General features: G+C 40.7%; 1 protein-coding gene across 1 annotated transcript; it reads left to right on the forward strand.

Annotated features, from left to right (window-relative positions):
- The first annotated feature begins 453 nt into the window (after positions 1-453).
- Positions 454-13,944, forward strand: LOC141338304 (guanine nucleotide-binding protein subunit alpha-14-like). Its single transcript, XM_073843839.1, has 7 exons — positions 454-598; positions 1,084-1,268; positions 1,410-1,564; positions 1,738-1,866; positions 13,058-13,187; positions 13,280-13,433; positions 13,546-13,944. The coding sequence occupies exons 1-7, from the start codon at positions 454-456 to the stop codon at positions 13,746-13,748; spliced, it is 1,101 nt and encodes a 366-aa protein (XP_073699940.1). The 3' UTR covers positions 13,749-13,944.
- Positions 13,945-19,358: the final 5,414 nt, after the last annotated feature.

Raw genomic sequence — 19,358 nt, forward strand, 5'->3', positions numbered from 1 at the left:
GTAAATTTGGCCATCTCTGATTATTGGGGGAAACTCATTGTTCTCCTCAAAGTTTATGGTGCTTATAACCCTGAAATAATATGAAGTCAATCTTCACAAAAACAAATGGCTAGCTAGTTTGTATTATTTCTTCTCCACCAACGAAAAAGTTCTAGATGAAGTCAAAAGCTGGTAGCTTTGCGTGTAACCTGGCAACAAAAAGACTAAAACCCGGTCTGGATAAGCGTTTATGAGTGGAGCGGCTCTACATTTTCCCTACCGTTTCAAAGCGTTCTGTAATACCTCGGCTGAAAATCCACTCCGGGTTTTTCTTCTTCCAGATTCCCGCACACTAGTTCAAGGTAGCCGAACTGACAGCCGAAGTTTGGATCTAATGAATGATGAACATAACTCTGAATATTATAATTCGAAGAACTGTTTATGTTTTATAGTTCCTCTATTTCTTTTGGAGAAATGGGGCATTACTACTACTGTGCATGTTTCATCTGTTGCTTGCCCGATGAGGACAGGGAGGCCATCGCCATAAATAATGAAATCAAACGTATCCTTGCAGAGCAGAAGAAAAGACAACGGAAAGAAATCAAGGTGCTTTTATTAGGTGAGATGATTCTGTCAGTCTTTTTTAAAGAATTACAAGCATGCTGATTCATTTCAACTTATACTTTTTCTCTAAAAGTGAAAGTAAATTTAATCATAGCATTAAATTTAGTCAGTAAATGTCATAATGGGTTTGTTACACCATCTGAGCTGATTAGACTTGTAGTTCTCAGAATTAACTTAATTTTTTTGGTCCTGGGGTAATTTTATTGGATGTATGACTTCCTCTTCACTCGCTAAAGCAGGAGCAACATTTTTGTAATACAGTACATAGTCTGGATTCAACATAACATAAAGAAAGAAATATTCAAACACACCCTGAGCTTTCTGAAAAGACAATTAATACACAATTAAAACTCAGATTATTCTTGTACAGATAACATTCCACTGTGCACAATGGCAAATTACTATTTTAGAGCCGTGTGAAGTACTAATAGTAGGTGTAGGTTTTCTAATGTTGAACATAATTATTTTGCTTTCTTTTAGGCACAGGAGAAAGCGGAAAGACAACATTTATGAAGCAGATGAAAATCATTCATGGAAGCGGATACTCGGAAGACGAGAGGCGGAGCTACACTAAACTGGTTTTTCAGAATATCTTCCAAGCTATGATTGCAATGACAGAGGCCATGAACACGCTGAAGATTCCCTACTCTAACTCACAGAACGAGGTGATCAAGATCAAGTCAAGTGTGTTTTTAGAGCTTATCGATTAATGCTTATTTTATATCACCAGTCATATTTTTGGTTTTGTAGACTGCATCATGTAGTGTAATATATTGTCAGTCTCATTAGGCCTGTGATATCTGTAGATTTATGCTCAGTGGTTCCAGGATCTAGAAATACATAAGATAACGGAGCTGCAGAGAAGTTTTGTAGAGGCTATTCATCATCTATGGGCAGACAAAGCCTTCAAGATGTGTTACAGTCGGCGTAGAGAGTATCAGCTACTGGATTCCACTAAATAGTAAGTGTGTTTCAGCGAGTTCCTGTCTTTTACTGGCATTTTGGTCTACTTCCTCTTCTCCTTTCCTGATGCCACTGACAAATCATGTGATGAATGTTATGCAAATAAGGCCTTTTATAAGCAATAGCACATAGATTTTCAGTAAAAGTGTTTGAATTCTGTGTTTTTTAAAGCTTTATTGATAACTTGGACCGCATCGCAGGTCAAGGCTACATTCCTTCACATCAAGATGTTCTTCAAGTCCGATTTCCAACTACTGGCATCACAGACCATTGCTTTACTTTGGAGAAGATGACTCTCAGGTACTATAGTTGAGGTTTCAGATTTTAGCACTGATTCAGTGAGTTCGAACCCCTGCAGACAGTCGGTCAGAACTGTGTAATGACATCTAACTTGAAGAATTCACTCCAGACTTCAGAATCTCAGTAAAGCATTTACTGATAGTAAAAGTTGTGGTTCTATAACAGAATACAAACAGAATCTTACATTAGAAATTATTAATTAACAAATATAAACAATTATCAAAAATAACATTCCTTACAAGTATAGAATAGAACACAATTAGGGCAGTTTAACACATCTGTGCAAATAAGTAATGTAGTCATTCTATGACAGCCCACAAGATGGTGCTATTACTGAAGTAAACGTGACTGAGGCACATGTCAGGATATACTAAACCACGAGTCCTTAGCAGTGAAATAACTCGATGTAACATAAACCTAAGTCACGGAAAATACTTAATAGTCATTGCATCAACCAAAATGATTGAGAAAGCAAGCTTAATCGTGACAAATCAAGTATATAATGGCATAAACACATATATATATATATATAACGCAATGGCACTAAACGAGTTTCACTCGCAACATGTAAAACATTCGTCAGATTTAAATAAAGAACAACAGAATACACTTACTTTATATGCACGCACAACTATATTATATCAGCAAGTGTGAGATATCACAGACAAAGCTGAGATGTAGCGGATTGCTTAAGGAAAGAGTTCACGTTCTGCATATCTGCTCAGCGCACCTGTTCCACTTCCTGACCTCACGTGACACACAAGATGGTGACGTTACAAATGGGGATTGGTTATACACATTAGGTTAAAGTAGCCTTTTGAACAGCCGCCCCCGAATTTAATGATTAAATTCGCACATCTTGACAAAAGGTCTTTCTCTTGAAGTGGATATTACTCTTCATCAGATAGGGCTGGTAGCTTGACAAGACGAGCTACAGGTCGAGTGTATGTACGTCTCTCAACTTGTACGATAGCCGACCTTACTCTGTCATCTACTCCTGGATGCACTTCGGAGATTTTTCCTACTGGCCATAAAGCTCGAGGGAGCTGGGGGTCAACAATCATCACTACATCCCCAATTTGTAGATTTCCCTTGTCCGTCTTCCATTTCTGTCGAACTTGGAGACTGGGCAGATAGTACTTAATGAAATGTCTCCAGAAATGGTCGGCCAACAGTTGGCTGTGTCTCCAGCGGCGTCGACTTAACACTCCCGAGTCTTGATACACAACCTGGGGCAAGGAGGCATCTCTGCGTCCGATGAGGAAGCAGTTGGGTGTAATCGCGTCAATGTCAGAAATGTCGGATGATGTGTAGCCTAGAGGTTTTGAGTTAAGGATGCCTTCAATTTCCGTTAACACTGTTCTCAAAACTTCTTCTGTCACGGTCTGTGCCCCTAAGGTAACTTGGAGAGCTGTCTTAATTGAACGTATCTCCCTCTCCCAGCATCCACCAAAGTGGGGTGCTCCTGGTGGATTGAAGGCGAACTTGATTTGTTGGGAAGCAAGGTGGTCTTGTAGTTCTTCATGTAAAGTAACAAGGGACTCCTTCAGCTCTCGCTCTCCACCTTTGAAGTTAGTGCCTTGATCACTCAATAACTCATACGGTTTTCCACGTCGAGCAATAAAGCGTCTCAGGGCCATCAGGAAGGAATCTGAATCTAAGCTCGCCAACAGATCTATATACACTGCTCTGGTGGTAAGGCACTTGAATAATACACCCCATCTCTTCTCATTTCGGCGTCCAATTTTAATCATGTAGGGACCAAAACAGTCCATGCCAGTTGAGAAGAAGGCAGGCTTAAAGAGCTGTTGTCTTGCTAGTAGCAAGTCAGCCATACGAGGAATTTCTGGTTGTCCCTTCCATTTTCGACACTCTCCACATTGACGCTGGTGTCGCCGTACCGCTTCACGGCCTCGCAACACCCAGTAAGTCCTTCTTAGTTCCGCGAACACGCGTTCTGGCCCAGGGTGGTGCAGCTTCTCATCATAATCCTTGATAATGAGTTTGGTCACAGGATGTTGAGGGGAAAGGACGATGGGATGAATAGAATCCAATTCTACATCACTGCATCGTCTTAGACGTCCACCCACACGAATGAGACCACTGGTAGGGTCAAGCTCGGGAGAGAGAGAGACCAGCCTGCTCGTACTGGATACTGGTTTCCCAGACTTCAGTTTGACCATCTCGTTAGGGAAGGACTCTGTCTGCATTTGACAAAGCACTGTTTGTTCCATCTCTCTCTGTTTGTCAGCACATGTAATGTTCGCCGCCCCGTGAAGCTGCTGGCTGCATGCCTTTATGTATTCGGCCAGTGTATCGTACTGCTGTGGATTTGGTAAGGGGACAACTGTAGTCATTCCACAAAATGCAGACTGCCTTAACTCCTTACTTTGTTCTTCAGTAGGCAAGGATGGTTGCTCAGGCCAATCTGCTGGTGGCAGTTTGAGAAATTGGGGACCTTGATTCCACTGGCTTCCCTTTACTAGATCACACAGATGTTTACCTCTTGTGATGCTGTCTGCAGGATTGTCCTCTGATCGTATGTATTGCCAGGTCGCAGATGTTGTAAGTTCTTGTATCTCCGCTACTCGAGTTCCCACGAACACCTTGTAACGACAAGAACTTGACAACAGCCAGGTAAGCACAGTCATAGAATCTGACCATAGTGTTAAGGAACGAATGGGGATGGTGAGTTCTGTGACAAGGACTTTGGAGAGCTGGGCACCACTCAGAGCTGCGCATAGTTCAAGTCGAGGTATAGACTGTTGCTTTCGGGGGGCAACCCGTGATCTGGCTGCTAGGAATGCAACTTCAACCTGGCCTTTTGTATTTTCTGTTCGCATATAGGCCACGGATCCATAGGCCTGCTCCGAGGCATCACAGAACACATGTATATCGTGTCTGCTAGTCGGGAGATCCATGTGTGGACTGGAATAACATCTTGGTAGTGATATCTTATCCAGATCACTCAGTTCTCTCTCCCACGAACTCCATAAGCTGAGCAGACCTTCTGGAAGTTGTGGGTCATCCCAGTCACGCTTTTTATCCCATAGGCGCTGCACCAGTATTTTTGCTCGAGTGGTGTATGGGATAATATAGCCGAGGGGATCATATTGACTGGCCAGAACACGATAAATGCTGCGCATGGTTACTTGAGTGCAATTCACTACCCTGTGCTTGTAGTGCAAAGTGTCCGACTGACAATGCCAGAGGAGTCCAAGGGTAGATTCATGGGTATCTTGCAGTCCCTGATTAAGCCAGAGCTCACAGCTGTTCGATCTAATATTGGAGGGAAGGTGAGCAATCACTGCTGGACAATTGCTGGCCCATTGACGCAGTTCAAAGCCTCCCTCATTCAGCAGGGCACAGAGATGGTCAACAAGATCTGTTGCGTCATCTTTGGAAGTAAGACTGTGGAGGCAATTGTCTACATAGAATGACTTCTCTATAACCTCCCTTATCACATCTCCTGGCTGACTGTGGTCTAGCACATGCTTTTGCAGGGCGAATGTAGCGCAACAGGGACTGCAAGTAGTTCCAAAGGGAAGTACTTGCCATTGGTACACATCTGGTGCCCGCTCTAAGGTCATGTCTCTCCACAAGAACCGGAGTAAAGGTTTATCATCAGGGAGCAGCCTCACCTGATGAAACATCCCACGGATGTCACTGCTTAAGGCTGTGGAATGTTCACGGAAGCGCAGTAACACTGCCAACAGGGTGGGACTTAAGGTGGGACCTGGAAGAAGCAGCTCGTTCAAGTTCTGGCCCTCATACTGGAATGAGCAGTTATAAACGACCCGATTCTTGCTGTTGTGTGTGACCATATGATGAGGGATATACCATGATTCCTGTGATCTCTCTGCCTCGCATGGTTGCAGTCTCTCCACATAGCCCGCATTTTTGAGTCTTTCCATCTCAGTTTTATAAGCACAGGCCTGATCAGGGTTCTTCACCAGTTTCCGCTCAATGCTTCTGAGCTGTGGCAGAACAGCTTCCCTTGGCATACGCAGCGTGGGCATGGGTTGTATGCGGAGAAGCGGTGTAGCGTAACGCATCACACCATCCACATTAACTCTCACTGTTTTCTCTTGTAGAAGCCTGATGGCCTCTTGATCAAGTTTTGACCTTGTCACTTCTTTCTCACTCCTGTACGGAATTACATCCATCTGCCATAGCTTTTCCACATGGGCGAACAGATCAGCATTGGGGGAAATTGCAGTAAAGAGGCACTGGTGAGTGTTGAGCTTGTGCTTGATCGCATGTGTAGGGCCTTGTAGAGTCCAGCCTAGTCGAGTGCGAACTGCAGCTGGTCCACCTGGAGGGCCTAAGCGGACAGGCTCAATTGGAGTAACAAGGTGAGGACAATCTGAGCCAATGAGCAGTACAGGCTGTACTTTATCTATTTGCTGTAAGGGCAATCCAGATAAATGTTTGTACATTTTCTGGAGAGAGGCAACCGGGTGCGTTTGCTCGGCGAGCCCAAGCCTGTCGGCTGTAAAAGCACCTTGAATGGGGAATTTTCTGTGTCGGTTAGTGACAGGAGACACAGTGAACGAGACTGCCGCCCCATGAAGAACCTGCTGGTCCTGTCTCACCGTTCGCAGTATTAGGTCCTCTGGCTGCCCCTTCAGATTTAACTGCTGTGCTGCTGCGTGGAGCAGTATGGTCCTCTCAGACCCATCGTCTAACACAGCATATGCCTCGATAGATTTGTCCCCATTTGTGATAATAACTTTGCTCACTTTTAAGAGAACCTTGCGGCTGTAGACTGGGCGATCCACATACAGGACATCCTTGGTGGTGTTAACCAAACAGGAATTCTCCTTAGCAGCTGATTCCGATTCAGCATCTACAGTCCGCTCATTTACATCATGCAGTATAAGGAGATGTTTTCTATGGCATGTTTTACAGGGAGATTTCAGATTGCATTTTGAGGCATGATGGCTCCGTCCACAGCACCAGCATCGATTGTTCTTACGGATCCAGGATTCTTTTTGTTCCTTTGTGAGCTCTTTGAAATTGACACACCCATTCAGGAAATGATTGGAATTATCACAGTAGGGACAATATGCACGCAATCTCCCCTTAAACCTGGCAGATTTAGATGTTACTTCTGGAGCAGGTGCTTGAATTTCACTCCCAGTGATGGATTCCCCTGTACCTAGCAAGATGGAAGTTGATTTCCTCGAAGCCCTTGGGTCACGACGGTCCTGTTTTCTCTTATTGCTGGGTTCTGGTGGGAGACCTGACATCCTACAGCCATCATCTTGTACTTGGAGCTCATACTCCAACCAGTTGGAGAAGTCAAGAAGAGTTGGTATGGTTACCCTCAGTGGGTGGATGTACCTCTTGAAGCTAGTTCTCAGCTCATGAGGGAGTTTACTTTGAAGTCGTGACACATGCGACCCACAGTCTAGTTCAACAGTTCCTTCAGGTCCCAGCTGTTCCAGCATGCTCACCAGGGAACGCACACGTAGCGCAAACAGCTTAAAAGCCTTCACATCTCCAGTTCTGATGTTTGGGCCATCCATAACTTCAGCAATGTTCTGCAGGACCAGTTTGTGCGGTTGCCCATACATCTTAATGAGAGCCTGCATAGTGTCTGTGTAAGGGTGTGTTGAATTGCAATAGGAATCGGCCACTAGCAGTGCCTCCTCTAACTGTAGATGATCTGTAAGTATCTGATACTTAAAGTATTCAGTGGCATCGGCAGGGAGGAGGTTCTCTAATGCCATGCGCAATCTTGAAAACTCTCTTGGATCTGGTGTTATCAAAGAGGGTACTGAAGGTTTAGGTCCTCTGTACGTCCTCTCCTGATTGCATTGTGCTGCAACTTTAGGGACATTCTCCGATCGTTGTGTAGAACGGAACTCTTTGACCCCCAGGTATGGATAGTAATTGTCTCTGGACACCTTTCCATCATAATGGATGAGGTCAGCATATGGATGAGGCTGAGCAGGATAAGGAGTACTGCCTCTCTGAACAGGGGTACAATACCTTGGCATAGCTTGGGGCTTATCTTTGAATGTAGGTGAAATAGTACAGTCTCTCACCTGCTCTGTTATCTGACTGATCTGCGCAGAGGGGTGCTGGTGAAAGTCTCTGCTTTGTGTGGTGGGCACTGGCTGGCTACGGCATGTTTCCGGCTCATGGAATCGAGGAGCTGGAATGGGAGGAACTGATTTGCATGGGGTGGCTACGGTTGTAGCTAACTGCTGGATCTCCTGTTTCATGAAGGCATTCTCCGCTTTAAGGCCTTGTAATGCACTTAAAATCTCTGGCAGGTGTCGAATGCAGCTGCGAAGCTCATCATTCTCCCTCTTCAAGTCTTCCTTTGTATTTCGCCATTCATCCAGTAGCACCAGTTCACTGGTGGGTGAACGCTGACTTATGGGCGTAGAGACACGAGACTCATGCTCTGAAGACAGTGGAGGACCTTCATCCTTAGATTCATCATCACTGGAACATGCAGGTTGCTGGGATCTCCTTTCAATTCCAGGTCTTTGTACTTGGAAGTCTACTAGGTAAGCAGGTGGCTTTATATGTCGTCTGGGACGTACAACTGGAGGCTCTGACTCTGGAGGGGATGTCATTTCTCTGCAGTAATTCGAGCTCCGGCTCGAAGGACCATTTATAGTTGAGGTTTCAGATTTTAGCACTGATTCAGTGAGTTCGAACCCCTGCAGACAGTCGGTCAGAACTGTGTAATGACATCTAACTTGAAGAATTCACTCCAGACTTCAGAATCTCAGTAAAGCATTTACTGATAGTAAAAGTTGTGGTTCTATAACAGAATACAAACAGAATCTTACATTAGAAATTATTAATTAACAAATATAAACAATTATCAAAAATAACATTCCTTACAAGTATAGAATAGAACACAATTAGGGCAGTTTAACACATCTGTGCAAATAAGTAATGTAGTCATTCTATGACAGCCCACAAGATGGTGCTATTACTGAAGTAAACGTGACTGAGGCACATGTCAGGATATACTAAACCACGAGTCCTTAGCAGTGAAATAACTCGATGTAACATAAACCTAAGTCACGGAAAATACTTAATAGTCATTGCATCAACCAAAATGATTGAGAAAGCAAGCTTAATCGTGACAAATCAAGTATATAATGGCATAAACACATATATATATATATAACGCAATGGCACTAAACGAGTTTCACTCGCAACATGTAAAACATTCGTCAGATTTAAATAAAGAACAACAGAATACACTTACTTTATATGCACGCACAACTATATTATATCAGCAAGTGTGAGATATCACAGACAAAGCTGAGATGTAGCGGATTGCTTAAGGAAAGAGTTCACGTTCTGCATATCTGCTCAGCGCACCTGTTCCACTTCCTGACCTCACGTGACACACAAGATGGTGACGTTACAAATGGGGATTGGTTATACACATTAGGTTAAAGTAGCCTTTTGAACAGGTACACATGAACAACCAAAACCCTGAAAGGGATAGTTCACCCAAATATGAAAATTACCCTATGATTTACTCACCCTCAAGCTATCCCAGGTGTTTATGACTTTCTTCTTTCAGACAAATAAAATCAGATTTATAATTAAGACAGGGCTTAAAGTATTCCGGCACCGTGCCGGATCTCCGGCGTGCGGCCGTGAGGGAAAAATATATATTTATATTTTAGAGCCTGCGCATGCGGTTCAATATTTTCGAGACAATTTATTTCACCTACCAATCATATGAGAGGAACGCAGCCTTAACGAACATTACAAGCCTATCAGAAGCAGAGAAGGGCGGGTCCTTGCAACACAGTATGATTGACACTCATAGGTCTGTCACGTTAGCGTTGTCAGAGAAAAAAAAATGGAGCGCAAGTTTATGAAGCCTGGGGGTGATGTCCTAGCAATAGTTAAAGGATTCAGAAATAATTGGTGCTGGGACCCGACCAGATTTCTTGCGACGCGGGAATAAATTTCCAAATAAAAGCGGTTGCGGTCGGTAACTCTGGTGTAATTTGAACGGGAGCGGGCGGTAACAATATCCCGTTCCCGACGTCTTTTCTAAACAGCAAATCTGCGCTTTACTCATTCCTATCGAGCACCTGTAGGCTACAGCCTGCGCTCAAAACTGTTATGCACTCATGGATCAGTGCTTTCTGCGTCGTGCATTTTTTTGCAAGGTCTCATAAGCGCGGAAAGTGGGGGTAGCCTACTGATGGTGTTTTTTTCCGTGGGCAACTGTTTATCAGTTTATCAGCGTTACTCCAGAGCGCAAAGCCACGTTTGGAGTGCCAAAATCTTCATTTTGGCACTCATTTTGGCACATTTTGGTTATGCAGACTGATTTTTCGCAAACAGTGTGGTTGTTAACTCCTGACCCGAGCCCTTTTCCCCTTTGCCAAAACAACTTATACTGTTTTGGCAATTAAAATAGTTCAGTTTTGCATGTAATGGCAAAGTGGTTATAATTTCGTTTCTTTTTTATTAAGTTAGTTTAGAGAGAGAGAGAGAGAGAGAGAGAGAGAAAAAAAACGTTTTTTTTTGTTCGTTAAAGTAAGCTGTTTCTTAAATTCTGTTCAGTTTCTCGCAAAAAAAACGATCATTTCGTATCTTAGGACATCAGTGTATCGTCACGAGCTGCAGGGTGTAATTTGGATTTGTTTGTGCATGTTTTTTTTTTACTTTTAAAGGTTTGGTGCTCATCCACTGCCATTATATGACTAACAGACTGCAACGGTTTGAGTTAAAAATCTTTGTTTGTGTTGTACTGACGAAACAAAGTAGCCTACATCTTGGATGCCCTGGGGGTAAGAAGATAAACATCAAATTTTCATTTTTGGATGAACTCTCTTTAACTCTACCACCTTCCTAAACATTTTTGCAGATCATGTACACTCTTTCATGGAAATGGTATTCTCTGGTGGCTGTGGCCTCTTTCAGCAGAATAATGCACAAAAAGCAAAATGGTTCAGGAATGGTTTGAGGAGCACAACGAGTTTGAGGTGTTGACCTGGTCTCAATCTAATCGAGCACCTGTAGGATGTGCTGAACAAACAAGTCTAATCCATGGAGGCCCCACCTCATAACTAATGCCGAGTTCAGGCTGCACGATTTTCAAAGTAGTCGCGTCACAGATCTTTTCACACTGCATGACTATCTGGGGTAGCATTCCGTCGCTGCTGTGTTCACACTGCAAGATGGATCAGAGACAGGGGTTTCAAACTCCATGACTTTACAATAGGACGAATCGCCGACAACCATGTCCCGGTCCACAAACTACATTTCACAACCAAACACACGCTAGAAGAGACATGGAAACAACCAAGGTCAAGCGTGCAAGACTGGAGTTCTCACATGAGACTGGGATTATTATTAAAAATGGTAGCCTGCAAGAAGCTTGCCATACAAATTGCATGTTTGCAGCTGGCCTGGATGTTGCTCTCTTATTGGCTGTAGGTAATCACCAATGTTATTTTCAGTCAGAACACATTTCACACGGCATGATTTGAATCGCCAATAGGTCCAGATATTTAGCATGCCAAACATCTCACGGTTGTCAGCGACTCGTCGGCGATTCTCTCAGATCGCGTCTTTGATAGTTGTAGATGAGCACCAATTTGCTGGTGATTTTGGCCATTTGTCTGCGGTTTCTCAAAACCTGTCAGCAAGTCAAAATCGGTGCTAAAATTGTGCAGTCTGAACTCGGCATCACAGGACTTAAAGAATCTGCTGCTAACATATTGGTGCCAGATACCACAGCACACCTTCAGGGATCTAGTGGGTCAGGGCTGTTTTGGAAGCAAAAGCGAGACCAACTTAATATTAGGAAGGTGGTCATAATGTTAATTGGTGTATATCATTCTTTTTCAGGACCTATTGTGCTTAAAGGGATAGTTCACCCAAAAATGAAAATTCTGTCATTAATTACTCACCCTTATGTTGTTCCAAATCTGTAAGACCTTTGTTCTTCTTTGGAACACAAATTAAGATATTTTTGACGAAATCCAAGAGCTTTCTGACCCTGCATAGACAGCAACACAACTGACATGTTCAAGGCCCAGAAAGGTAGTAAGGACATCATTAAAACAGTCCATGTGACACAATGGTTAAACTGTAATGTTATGAAGCTACGAGAATACTTTTGGTGTGCAAGGAAAACAAAATGAATGAAATTATTGCCTCTCTTCTTTGTCAGTCTTCAATCCACGTTCACAAGAGCTGACGCAGGAGCCACACAGAGGAAGATGCACACATTATACATAAAGCATCTTCGTAAACATGTCTAAAGACTTTGACAGAGAGGATGACTTGCAATTTTTTGCTCAGCCTTACTTGTTTGATCCAGAATATACAGATGATGAACTAACAGAGATGGACCTTTTACGCCATGTACACACTGCAAAAAATGCTTTTCTTACTTAGATTTTTTTGACATGTTTCCAGACAAAATATCTAAAAATTCTTAAATCGAGAAGAATTTTCTAGACAAGTAAAAATTATTTTCTTGTTTTCAGTAAAAACAAGTCAAAATTAATTGAGTTTTTGCTTAGAACAAGCAAAATAATCAATGGGGTAATACAAATATCTTATTTCAAACAGAAAACAAGATTATTTTTCTTACCCCATTAGCAGATTATTTAGCTTGTTTCAAGCAAAAACACACTTAATTTTGACTTGTTTTTACTGAAAACAAGAAAATATTTTTTACTTGTCTAGAAAATCCTTCTTGATTTAATTGAATTTTTTTTACATTTCGGCTGGAAACAAGACAAAAAAATCTAAGTAAGAAAAGCATTTTTTTTTTTACAGTGCATTGTGTTATTTAAGTTGTGCATTGTGCATTGTGTTAATTATTGCATATTGTTATTTAAGTGCATTGGAAAAAAAAAAAGGATTCAAGTCATTATTTTTGTTTTCTTGCGCACAAAAAGTATTCTCGTACCTTCATGCATGTTCAAAAAAACGCTCGGATTTCATCAAAAATATCTTAATTTCTGTCCCGAACATGAACAAAGGTCTTACAGGTTTGGAACGACATGAGGATGAATAATTAATGACAGAATATCAGGCACATCCTGAAACATGAAAGCCCAAAGTATGGTTTAGTTTTGAAGCTAATGCTTGGCATATGGAAAAAATATGAAAACATTTTTTTTTTTTTTTTCAAATGGACTGAACTTGATGTCTAGTCTGTCTGTCTTTTCAGGATTGTAGATGTTGGGGGCCAGAGAGGACAAAGAAAGAAGTGGATCCATTGCTTTGAGAATGTGATGTCACTCATATTTTTAGCCTCCCTCAGCGAGTACGACCAACTTCTGGAGGAGAATGACAAGGATGTAAGTGTCTGCCTCTCTCTCTCTCAAAATAGGTCCTGTCCTTCTTTGTAATATTCATATATCTTTTAATCTGTGTTATGCTTTTTCTCCAGAACCGCATGGAAGAGAGTTTGTCGCTGTTCTACACGACCATCCACTCAAACTGGTTTGCCAATTCCTCCATTATACTCTTCCTGAACAAAAAAGACATCCTGGCTGAGAAGATTCAGTCATCAGATCTAAAAACATACTTTCCTGATTTTCATGGTAGTTTGGAGCACATTAAACTAGATGAAAGGCAAGATTATATCGCATTTCTTGTTTGCCATATCTGATTTGCTCTTCCTTTCCTTTCCTCTGTTGTTGGCGCCACCTTCAGGCAAACGTCGGGACGCTCACGATGCCATGGAATTCATCAGAACTTTATATAAACAAAAAGCAGTTTGCAACGAGACAAAGAACTCCAAACACATCTACCCTCACTTCACCTGTGCTACAGACACTAAAAACATTCAGAAAGTCTTCAATGACGTGAAAGATACTGTCCTCGTCAAGGCCTTAGAGGACTTTGGAATCGTCTAATGAGCCCCAGTTGCACCTTCATGGCACTCGGCATCAGACCGTATTGGTCCCAATGCCAATCCATGTACATTCAGAAACACTACTATTTTATAGAGGCATGTTTGTGTACTCTTCAGTCAAATCATTTTTTAATCATTATTTATAATAGAGCACACTTGGAAAACTGTATATTTACAGTTGAAGTCAAAAGTGTACATACAATTCACAGAATCTGCAAAATGTTAATTATTTGACCGAAATAAAAGTGAATCATACAAAATGCATGTTATTTTTTATTTAGTACTGACCTGAATAAGATATTTCACACAAAAGATGTTTACATATAGTCCACGAGTTCAAAAGTTTACATACACTTGATTCTTAATACTGTGTTGTTACCTGAATGATCCACAGCTGTGTGTTTTTTGTGTGTGTGTGTGTGTGTGTGTGTGTGTGTGTGTGTTTAGTTGTTCATGAGTCCCTTGTTTGTCCTGAACAGTTAAACTGCCCGCTGTTCTTCAGAAAAATCCTTCAGGTCCCACAAATTGTTTGTTTTTTTGCAGCATTTTTGTGTATTTCAACCCTTTCCAACAATGACTGCAGGTTCAAACACTCACTGATGCTTCAGAAAAAAAACACCATGCATTAAGAGCTGGGGTGAAAACTTTTTGAATTTGAAGATCAAGGTAAATGTAACTTATTTTGTCTTCTGGGAAACATGTAACTATCTTCTGTAGCCTCTGAAGGGCAGTACTAAATGAAAAAAAGACATTTAGGCAAAATAAGGAAAAAACTCCATTCTGTTCAAAAGTTTTCACCCCCCAGCTCTTGATGCATTTTTTTCGTTCTGGTGCATCAGTGAGCATTTGAACCTTCTGTGATATTTGCATATGAGTCCCTCAGTTGCCCTCAGTGTGAAAATGGTCATTGTTGCAAAGGGTTCAAATACAAAAAATTCTGGAACACCAAAAAATATCGTGGGACCTCAAGGACTTTTCTGAAGAACAGCGGGCAGTTTAACTGTTCAGGACTCATGAACAACTATCACTAAACAACAAAAAAACAAAAAAAAAAAACAGCTGTGGATCATTCAGGTAACAACATGGTATTAAGAATCAAGAGTATGTAAACTTTTGAACTTTTGGGGTCATTTTTATGAATTCAACTATTATTTTCTCTTCTGGACTATATGTACATGTCTTTTATGTGAGATATCTTATTCAGGTCACTAAATAAAAAATAACACGCATTTTTGCAAGATGTATGTGAACTTTTGCCTTCAACTGTAGATGCAAAACTTGGACTATTTTGAAAAGAGAGATTTACAAGGTGTTTTCTTCTGAGAAAAGCTTTGGCATCAATTTATTTAATGCAATGAAACATTAAATTAAATGGTAACACTGTAACTGTGAATTTCTCACTAAGACCAAGAGAGAAGGTAGGTATACCACAAAAAGAGAACTATGGTGTTACAGATGCATCCTGAGACAGACCTGTCAAGTGAAGTGTCATTGTTTGTCAGACTGTGTCCCCACACAGCAAAATAGCATTGGCACACTCACGACTGAGCCATTGTTCACTACACTGTGTTGTAGTGTACCAGAATTCTTCTCAGCTGTGTTCCTACTATGCAGTTTTTTTGTTAACAACCACCAATGACAAGAAAATACTGTAAAAGGTTGATAGTAAAAAATAAAGTGCATCTATCCATCATAACAAGTGCTCTACACAGTTAATAAAGACCTTCTGAAACAAAGTGATGCGTTTGTGTAAGAAAAATATCCTTATTTAAAACTACAAACTGTAATCTCCAGCTTCTGCTAACTGTCGTATGCGCATTAACTTGAGAGTGGCGTTCTAGCGGATGACGCAGGCCAATGCGGAAGCGCAGAGGTTTGTATACATTTTATTTTATTTATAAAGTCTTTTTACTGTGTTGTAAATTACATTATTTTATGCAACGCAACATACAAGGACGAGATGTCAGTCAGCAGCGGTCATTTCGCATAATGGAAAACGCCTTTTGCCTTGCATAACATAAATTAATTAGGGGCCAAGCACCGCAATCGAAATCAAACTCAGTATGTGTCTTCGGGCACCATGCCCTGACAGTACTCAAAAAGTTTGGTGGCAGCGCGGTCAAAAGTTATAAAGAAATTGGGAAAAATGTTAATAACTTTTGTTTAGATTAGCCTATTGTAAGGAACTGGTCTAGATATATTCCTTGGATAATGCCATGAACATCGATACCAATTATGTCATGATTGGAATAACTTCCTGTCCGCCATTTTGATTTGTTGAAAACCTACTTTTGCGAACTCTCCCTAGACTGTTACTCCGATTTTCACTAAATTTGACTCGGATCATCTTCAGACCATGCTGACAGAAAAATAATCGATTTCATGTTGATTCCCAGTAGGAAACAAATTTGCTGGACGCTGTATTTCTGCAAAACATAATTCCGCTAAACTTCGTATGTGCCATTGTCACCTCACTCTGATCACGCCACATCATTTTAGTAACTGCGCCACCTATTGGTCAAGAGTAGTAAACCATTCATTAACCTTAAATTATTACAGTTACAATTATGCCAAAATTAGCTGAACTTTCTGTCCGCCATTTCGATTATTGTGGAAAACCTACTTTTTATAACTCCTACTAGACCATTAGTTGGATTTTTAAAGCTTTGAGATATTTACATTTTGAAAGTGCTCTCAAAATATTCCTTGGGTCATGCCGACAACATAGATATCAATTATGCCATAGTTGACCGAACTTCCTGTCCGCTTTTTGATTTATGTTGAAAACCTACTTTTTCAAACTCCTCCATGACCATTCATTCAAAAATCATGAGTCAGATCATCTTCAAACAGTGCTGACAAAAAGTTATGGATTTCGTGGTGATAGATGAGACTGTTTTCATTCAGCGCCGCTACAAATTTTAGGCTTGATGGCAGAATGACCCCCGAGGCTTTATCACTGCAAAGCTTTGACATAAAGACACCAAACTCTGTGTGTGCCTTTGTCACCTTTGTCACTAAACACACCACATCGATTTGATAACAGCACCACCTGTTGGTCAAAAATGATAAGCTATTTATTCATATTACTAGGCATTCTACATTATTCTGTCATTTTGACTAAAATCATCTTAAAATGGCTTCCTTTTCCTCATTGTTGCAGTAGGTCTGGTGTTTCCACGCCATCCTTAGCTCTTCATTTTCCCTTTGGTGTGCTTGGCCTCATAATTGCTGCTTGCAGCATAACATTTGATGTTAAAATATGTTATCTAATCTCAATACTGTTTGTTTATGAGCAGGTTCTAAGTCAGACACGGCATCTTTCCGCTACGAGTGAAACACGAGACAGCGTTCTGAGGTTCATAGGTCCCCCTGCGAGCAGCAGTCCATCACCGGCTTAGATTTCACAGACACACCGGCACAAGAATTAGCACTACTCTGGTGAAAAGTGATTACAGAGAATGGTTGAATACGTTACTTTTAAATGTTCTATAAGTTTAAATGTATGTAATATTGTAAACTAAGCTGTAAAATAATATATATATTTTTTTTAACAATAGCTAATTTAAATAAAACAACCCATCATTTTGGGTAAAACCAAAAGCGCTAAAACCCAAGTTGAGTTGTTTTTAACCCAGCATTTTTTGGAGTGTAGTCCCTGTGTAACAGCCAACATTATTTAATGGTGTTTCTAATGAAAATAAGCTGTACAAAATGCACATCCTCATCTCTGTGCCAATAAAATGTGCAACACTATGTTTTACTTCCAAAATTATAGACTATGTAATATCTAATTAATTTAATCTAATTTATTTAACACTGTGTGCATCAACAGCGCTGAGCTTTGGCATTTTTCCAGTGTAGGAAAAACTTCCTGTAGTGTGTACGTGCTGTGAAGTGATTTAAACAGTGAGTGTGATTTTTTTAATCCTATAAATACCAATAATAGTGTACAACAGAAGTTAACTCAGACACTAAATTAGTACTTTAGTACCGTGCCGTCCGAATCAAATTATATAAACAAGTTCATAGGAGTTACAGCATCGGTGTTATTGAATGAATCAACTGAGTGAGTGAATTTTATTTCTGAATGAATGTTTTGAATGAATTGGTTCAGTGAGCAAATGCATAGAAGTATTATGTCACTGTTGCCACCTACTGGCGTAACCACGTTAAGTACAGAAAAAAAACGACTGGGAAATCCCCACCATAAATGCACAAACTGTTCAGTCAATCAAATTTGAGAACTAAAATAGCTAGACTGTAGCACCAACACTGGGCCAGTCAAAAATGCTAAATGAAATACAATGCCAAGGATTTCCAGAACCCTACACACATTAACAGACTCAGCTATTCTTAAGGGCAATAAAGACCCAGTGTCTTCTTGCTACCAAAACGCCACAACATCTCATGACCATTTAAATCCATAACACAAAGGATACATACATTTTCCACTGAAAATACGTCATTAAACAAAAGCAATAAAAACTCACATAATCTTGTAAATCGAAGCACATGCTTCAATTTGATGTCATTTAAAGTGGTTCAACAAATCCAAAATATTTGAGTCATTTTAATATCAAAGCTAAATCATCCTTGGATGCCTGGATCTACATCTTTATTGCAATGCATTTTGCATGTGCAACGGCGTATGAGCCCAGCCAAGAAACAATTTTGCATTTGCATTTGGAGCGAGCAGCAATTCCACAGATGGTGCCTACCATCAAAACATATCCTCCTCATCCTGAAAGTGAAATGAACATTAGTAATTTCACCGCTGGACTATTATTGTGGTAGAATATTATATTGAGACGAAACTGAAAGTATCAACATGTTGACCCATGCAGGGCACCAAGAAGCCAAATTTACTCTAAGGTTTGTTGTGGTTCTACTTGCCTTGCATGACTGAAAGCAATAGCTGTCATCTTCCATCAAGTAGCCTACTTTCTAGGTCACCTCTTTCATTCCAGTCAGCTGCCTATCACATTTTTGTTTGTTTATGAATCGTATATAGGTACAAAAAGAGTTACTGTGAAATGTACTTTCAATTTCTGAGTGAAAACTGGTCATTTTTCGTGTAGGCCTATTACTAAATATATGAATTTTATGAATTAACATATGAATAAATTGCCCTTGGAATGCTCAGATTGAAAACTGACAGGCTTGTGCTGCAATTCCATGGATGTTTTGCCTTCCAGGTCTTCAAGTCAGTCAAATGACTGAAAATTATGAAAAGGTTATTAGGCGTGTTGATATTACAAATATCTTCTAATTTGGTTGATTTTCCTAAAACGTGTTTAAAAATCACTGTCGTTCTCCTGGACTTTGACTTACTTACCTGGTTCCCATGGCAATATGTGGACTATAGGCAATCTCGATATCTCACAACACTGTGAAAGGCCTGATAAACCGGTTCTGCGGACCAAGACAAAAGACTGACTTCCAGAGCCCAAGAGAGAGGAGTGTCAAATACCTCCACAGCTATTCAAGAAGTTAACACCACTTGTAACTTCTAAAACAGGTTTTGTACTTTTCTACCTGAAACTGGATGTTTTTCTTCAATTTGATACTCAAAACTAATTATCTGTACTCATCTGCTTGGGTCAGTACA

Source organism: Garra rufa, chromosome 7, assembly GCF_049309525.1.
Source record: "Garra rufa chromosome 7, GarRuf1.0, whole genome shotgun sequence".
NCBI classification, from domain to species: domain Eukaryota; kingdom Metazoa; phylum Chordata; class Actinopteri; order Cypriniformes; family Cyprinidae; genus Garra; species Garra rufa.

Excerpts from the sequence above, each read along its gene's own strand:
- LOC141338304 (XM_073843839.1), top strand. The coding sequence starts at position 454 with ATGGGGCATTACTACTACTGTGCATGTTTCATCTGTTGCTTGCCCGAT. Across the intron at positions 1,269-1,409 it reads ACTCTAACTCACAGAACGAG|ATTTATGCTCAGTGGTTCCA; the intron begins GTGATCAAGATC and ends TGATATCTGTAG. Across the intron at positions 13,188-13,279 it reads TGGAGGAGAATGACAAGGAT|AACCGCATGGAAGAGAGTTT; the intron begins GTAAGTGTCTGC and ends CTTTTTCTCCAG.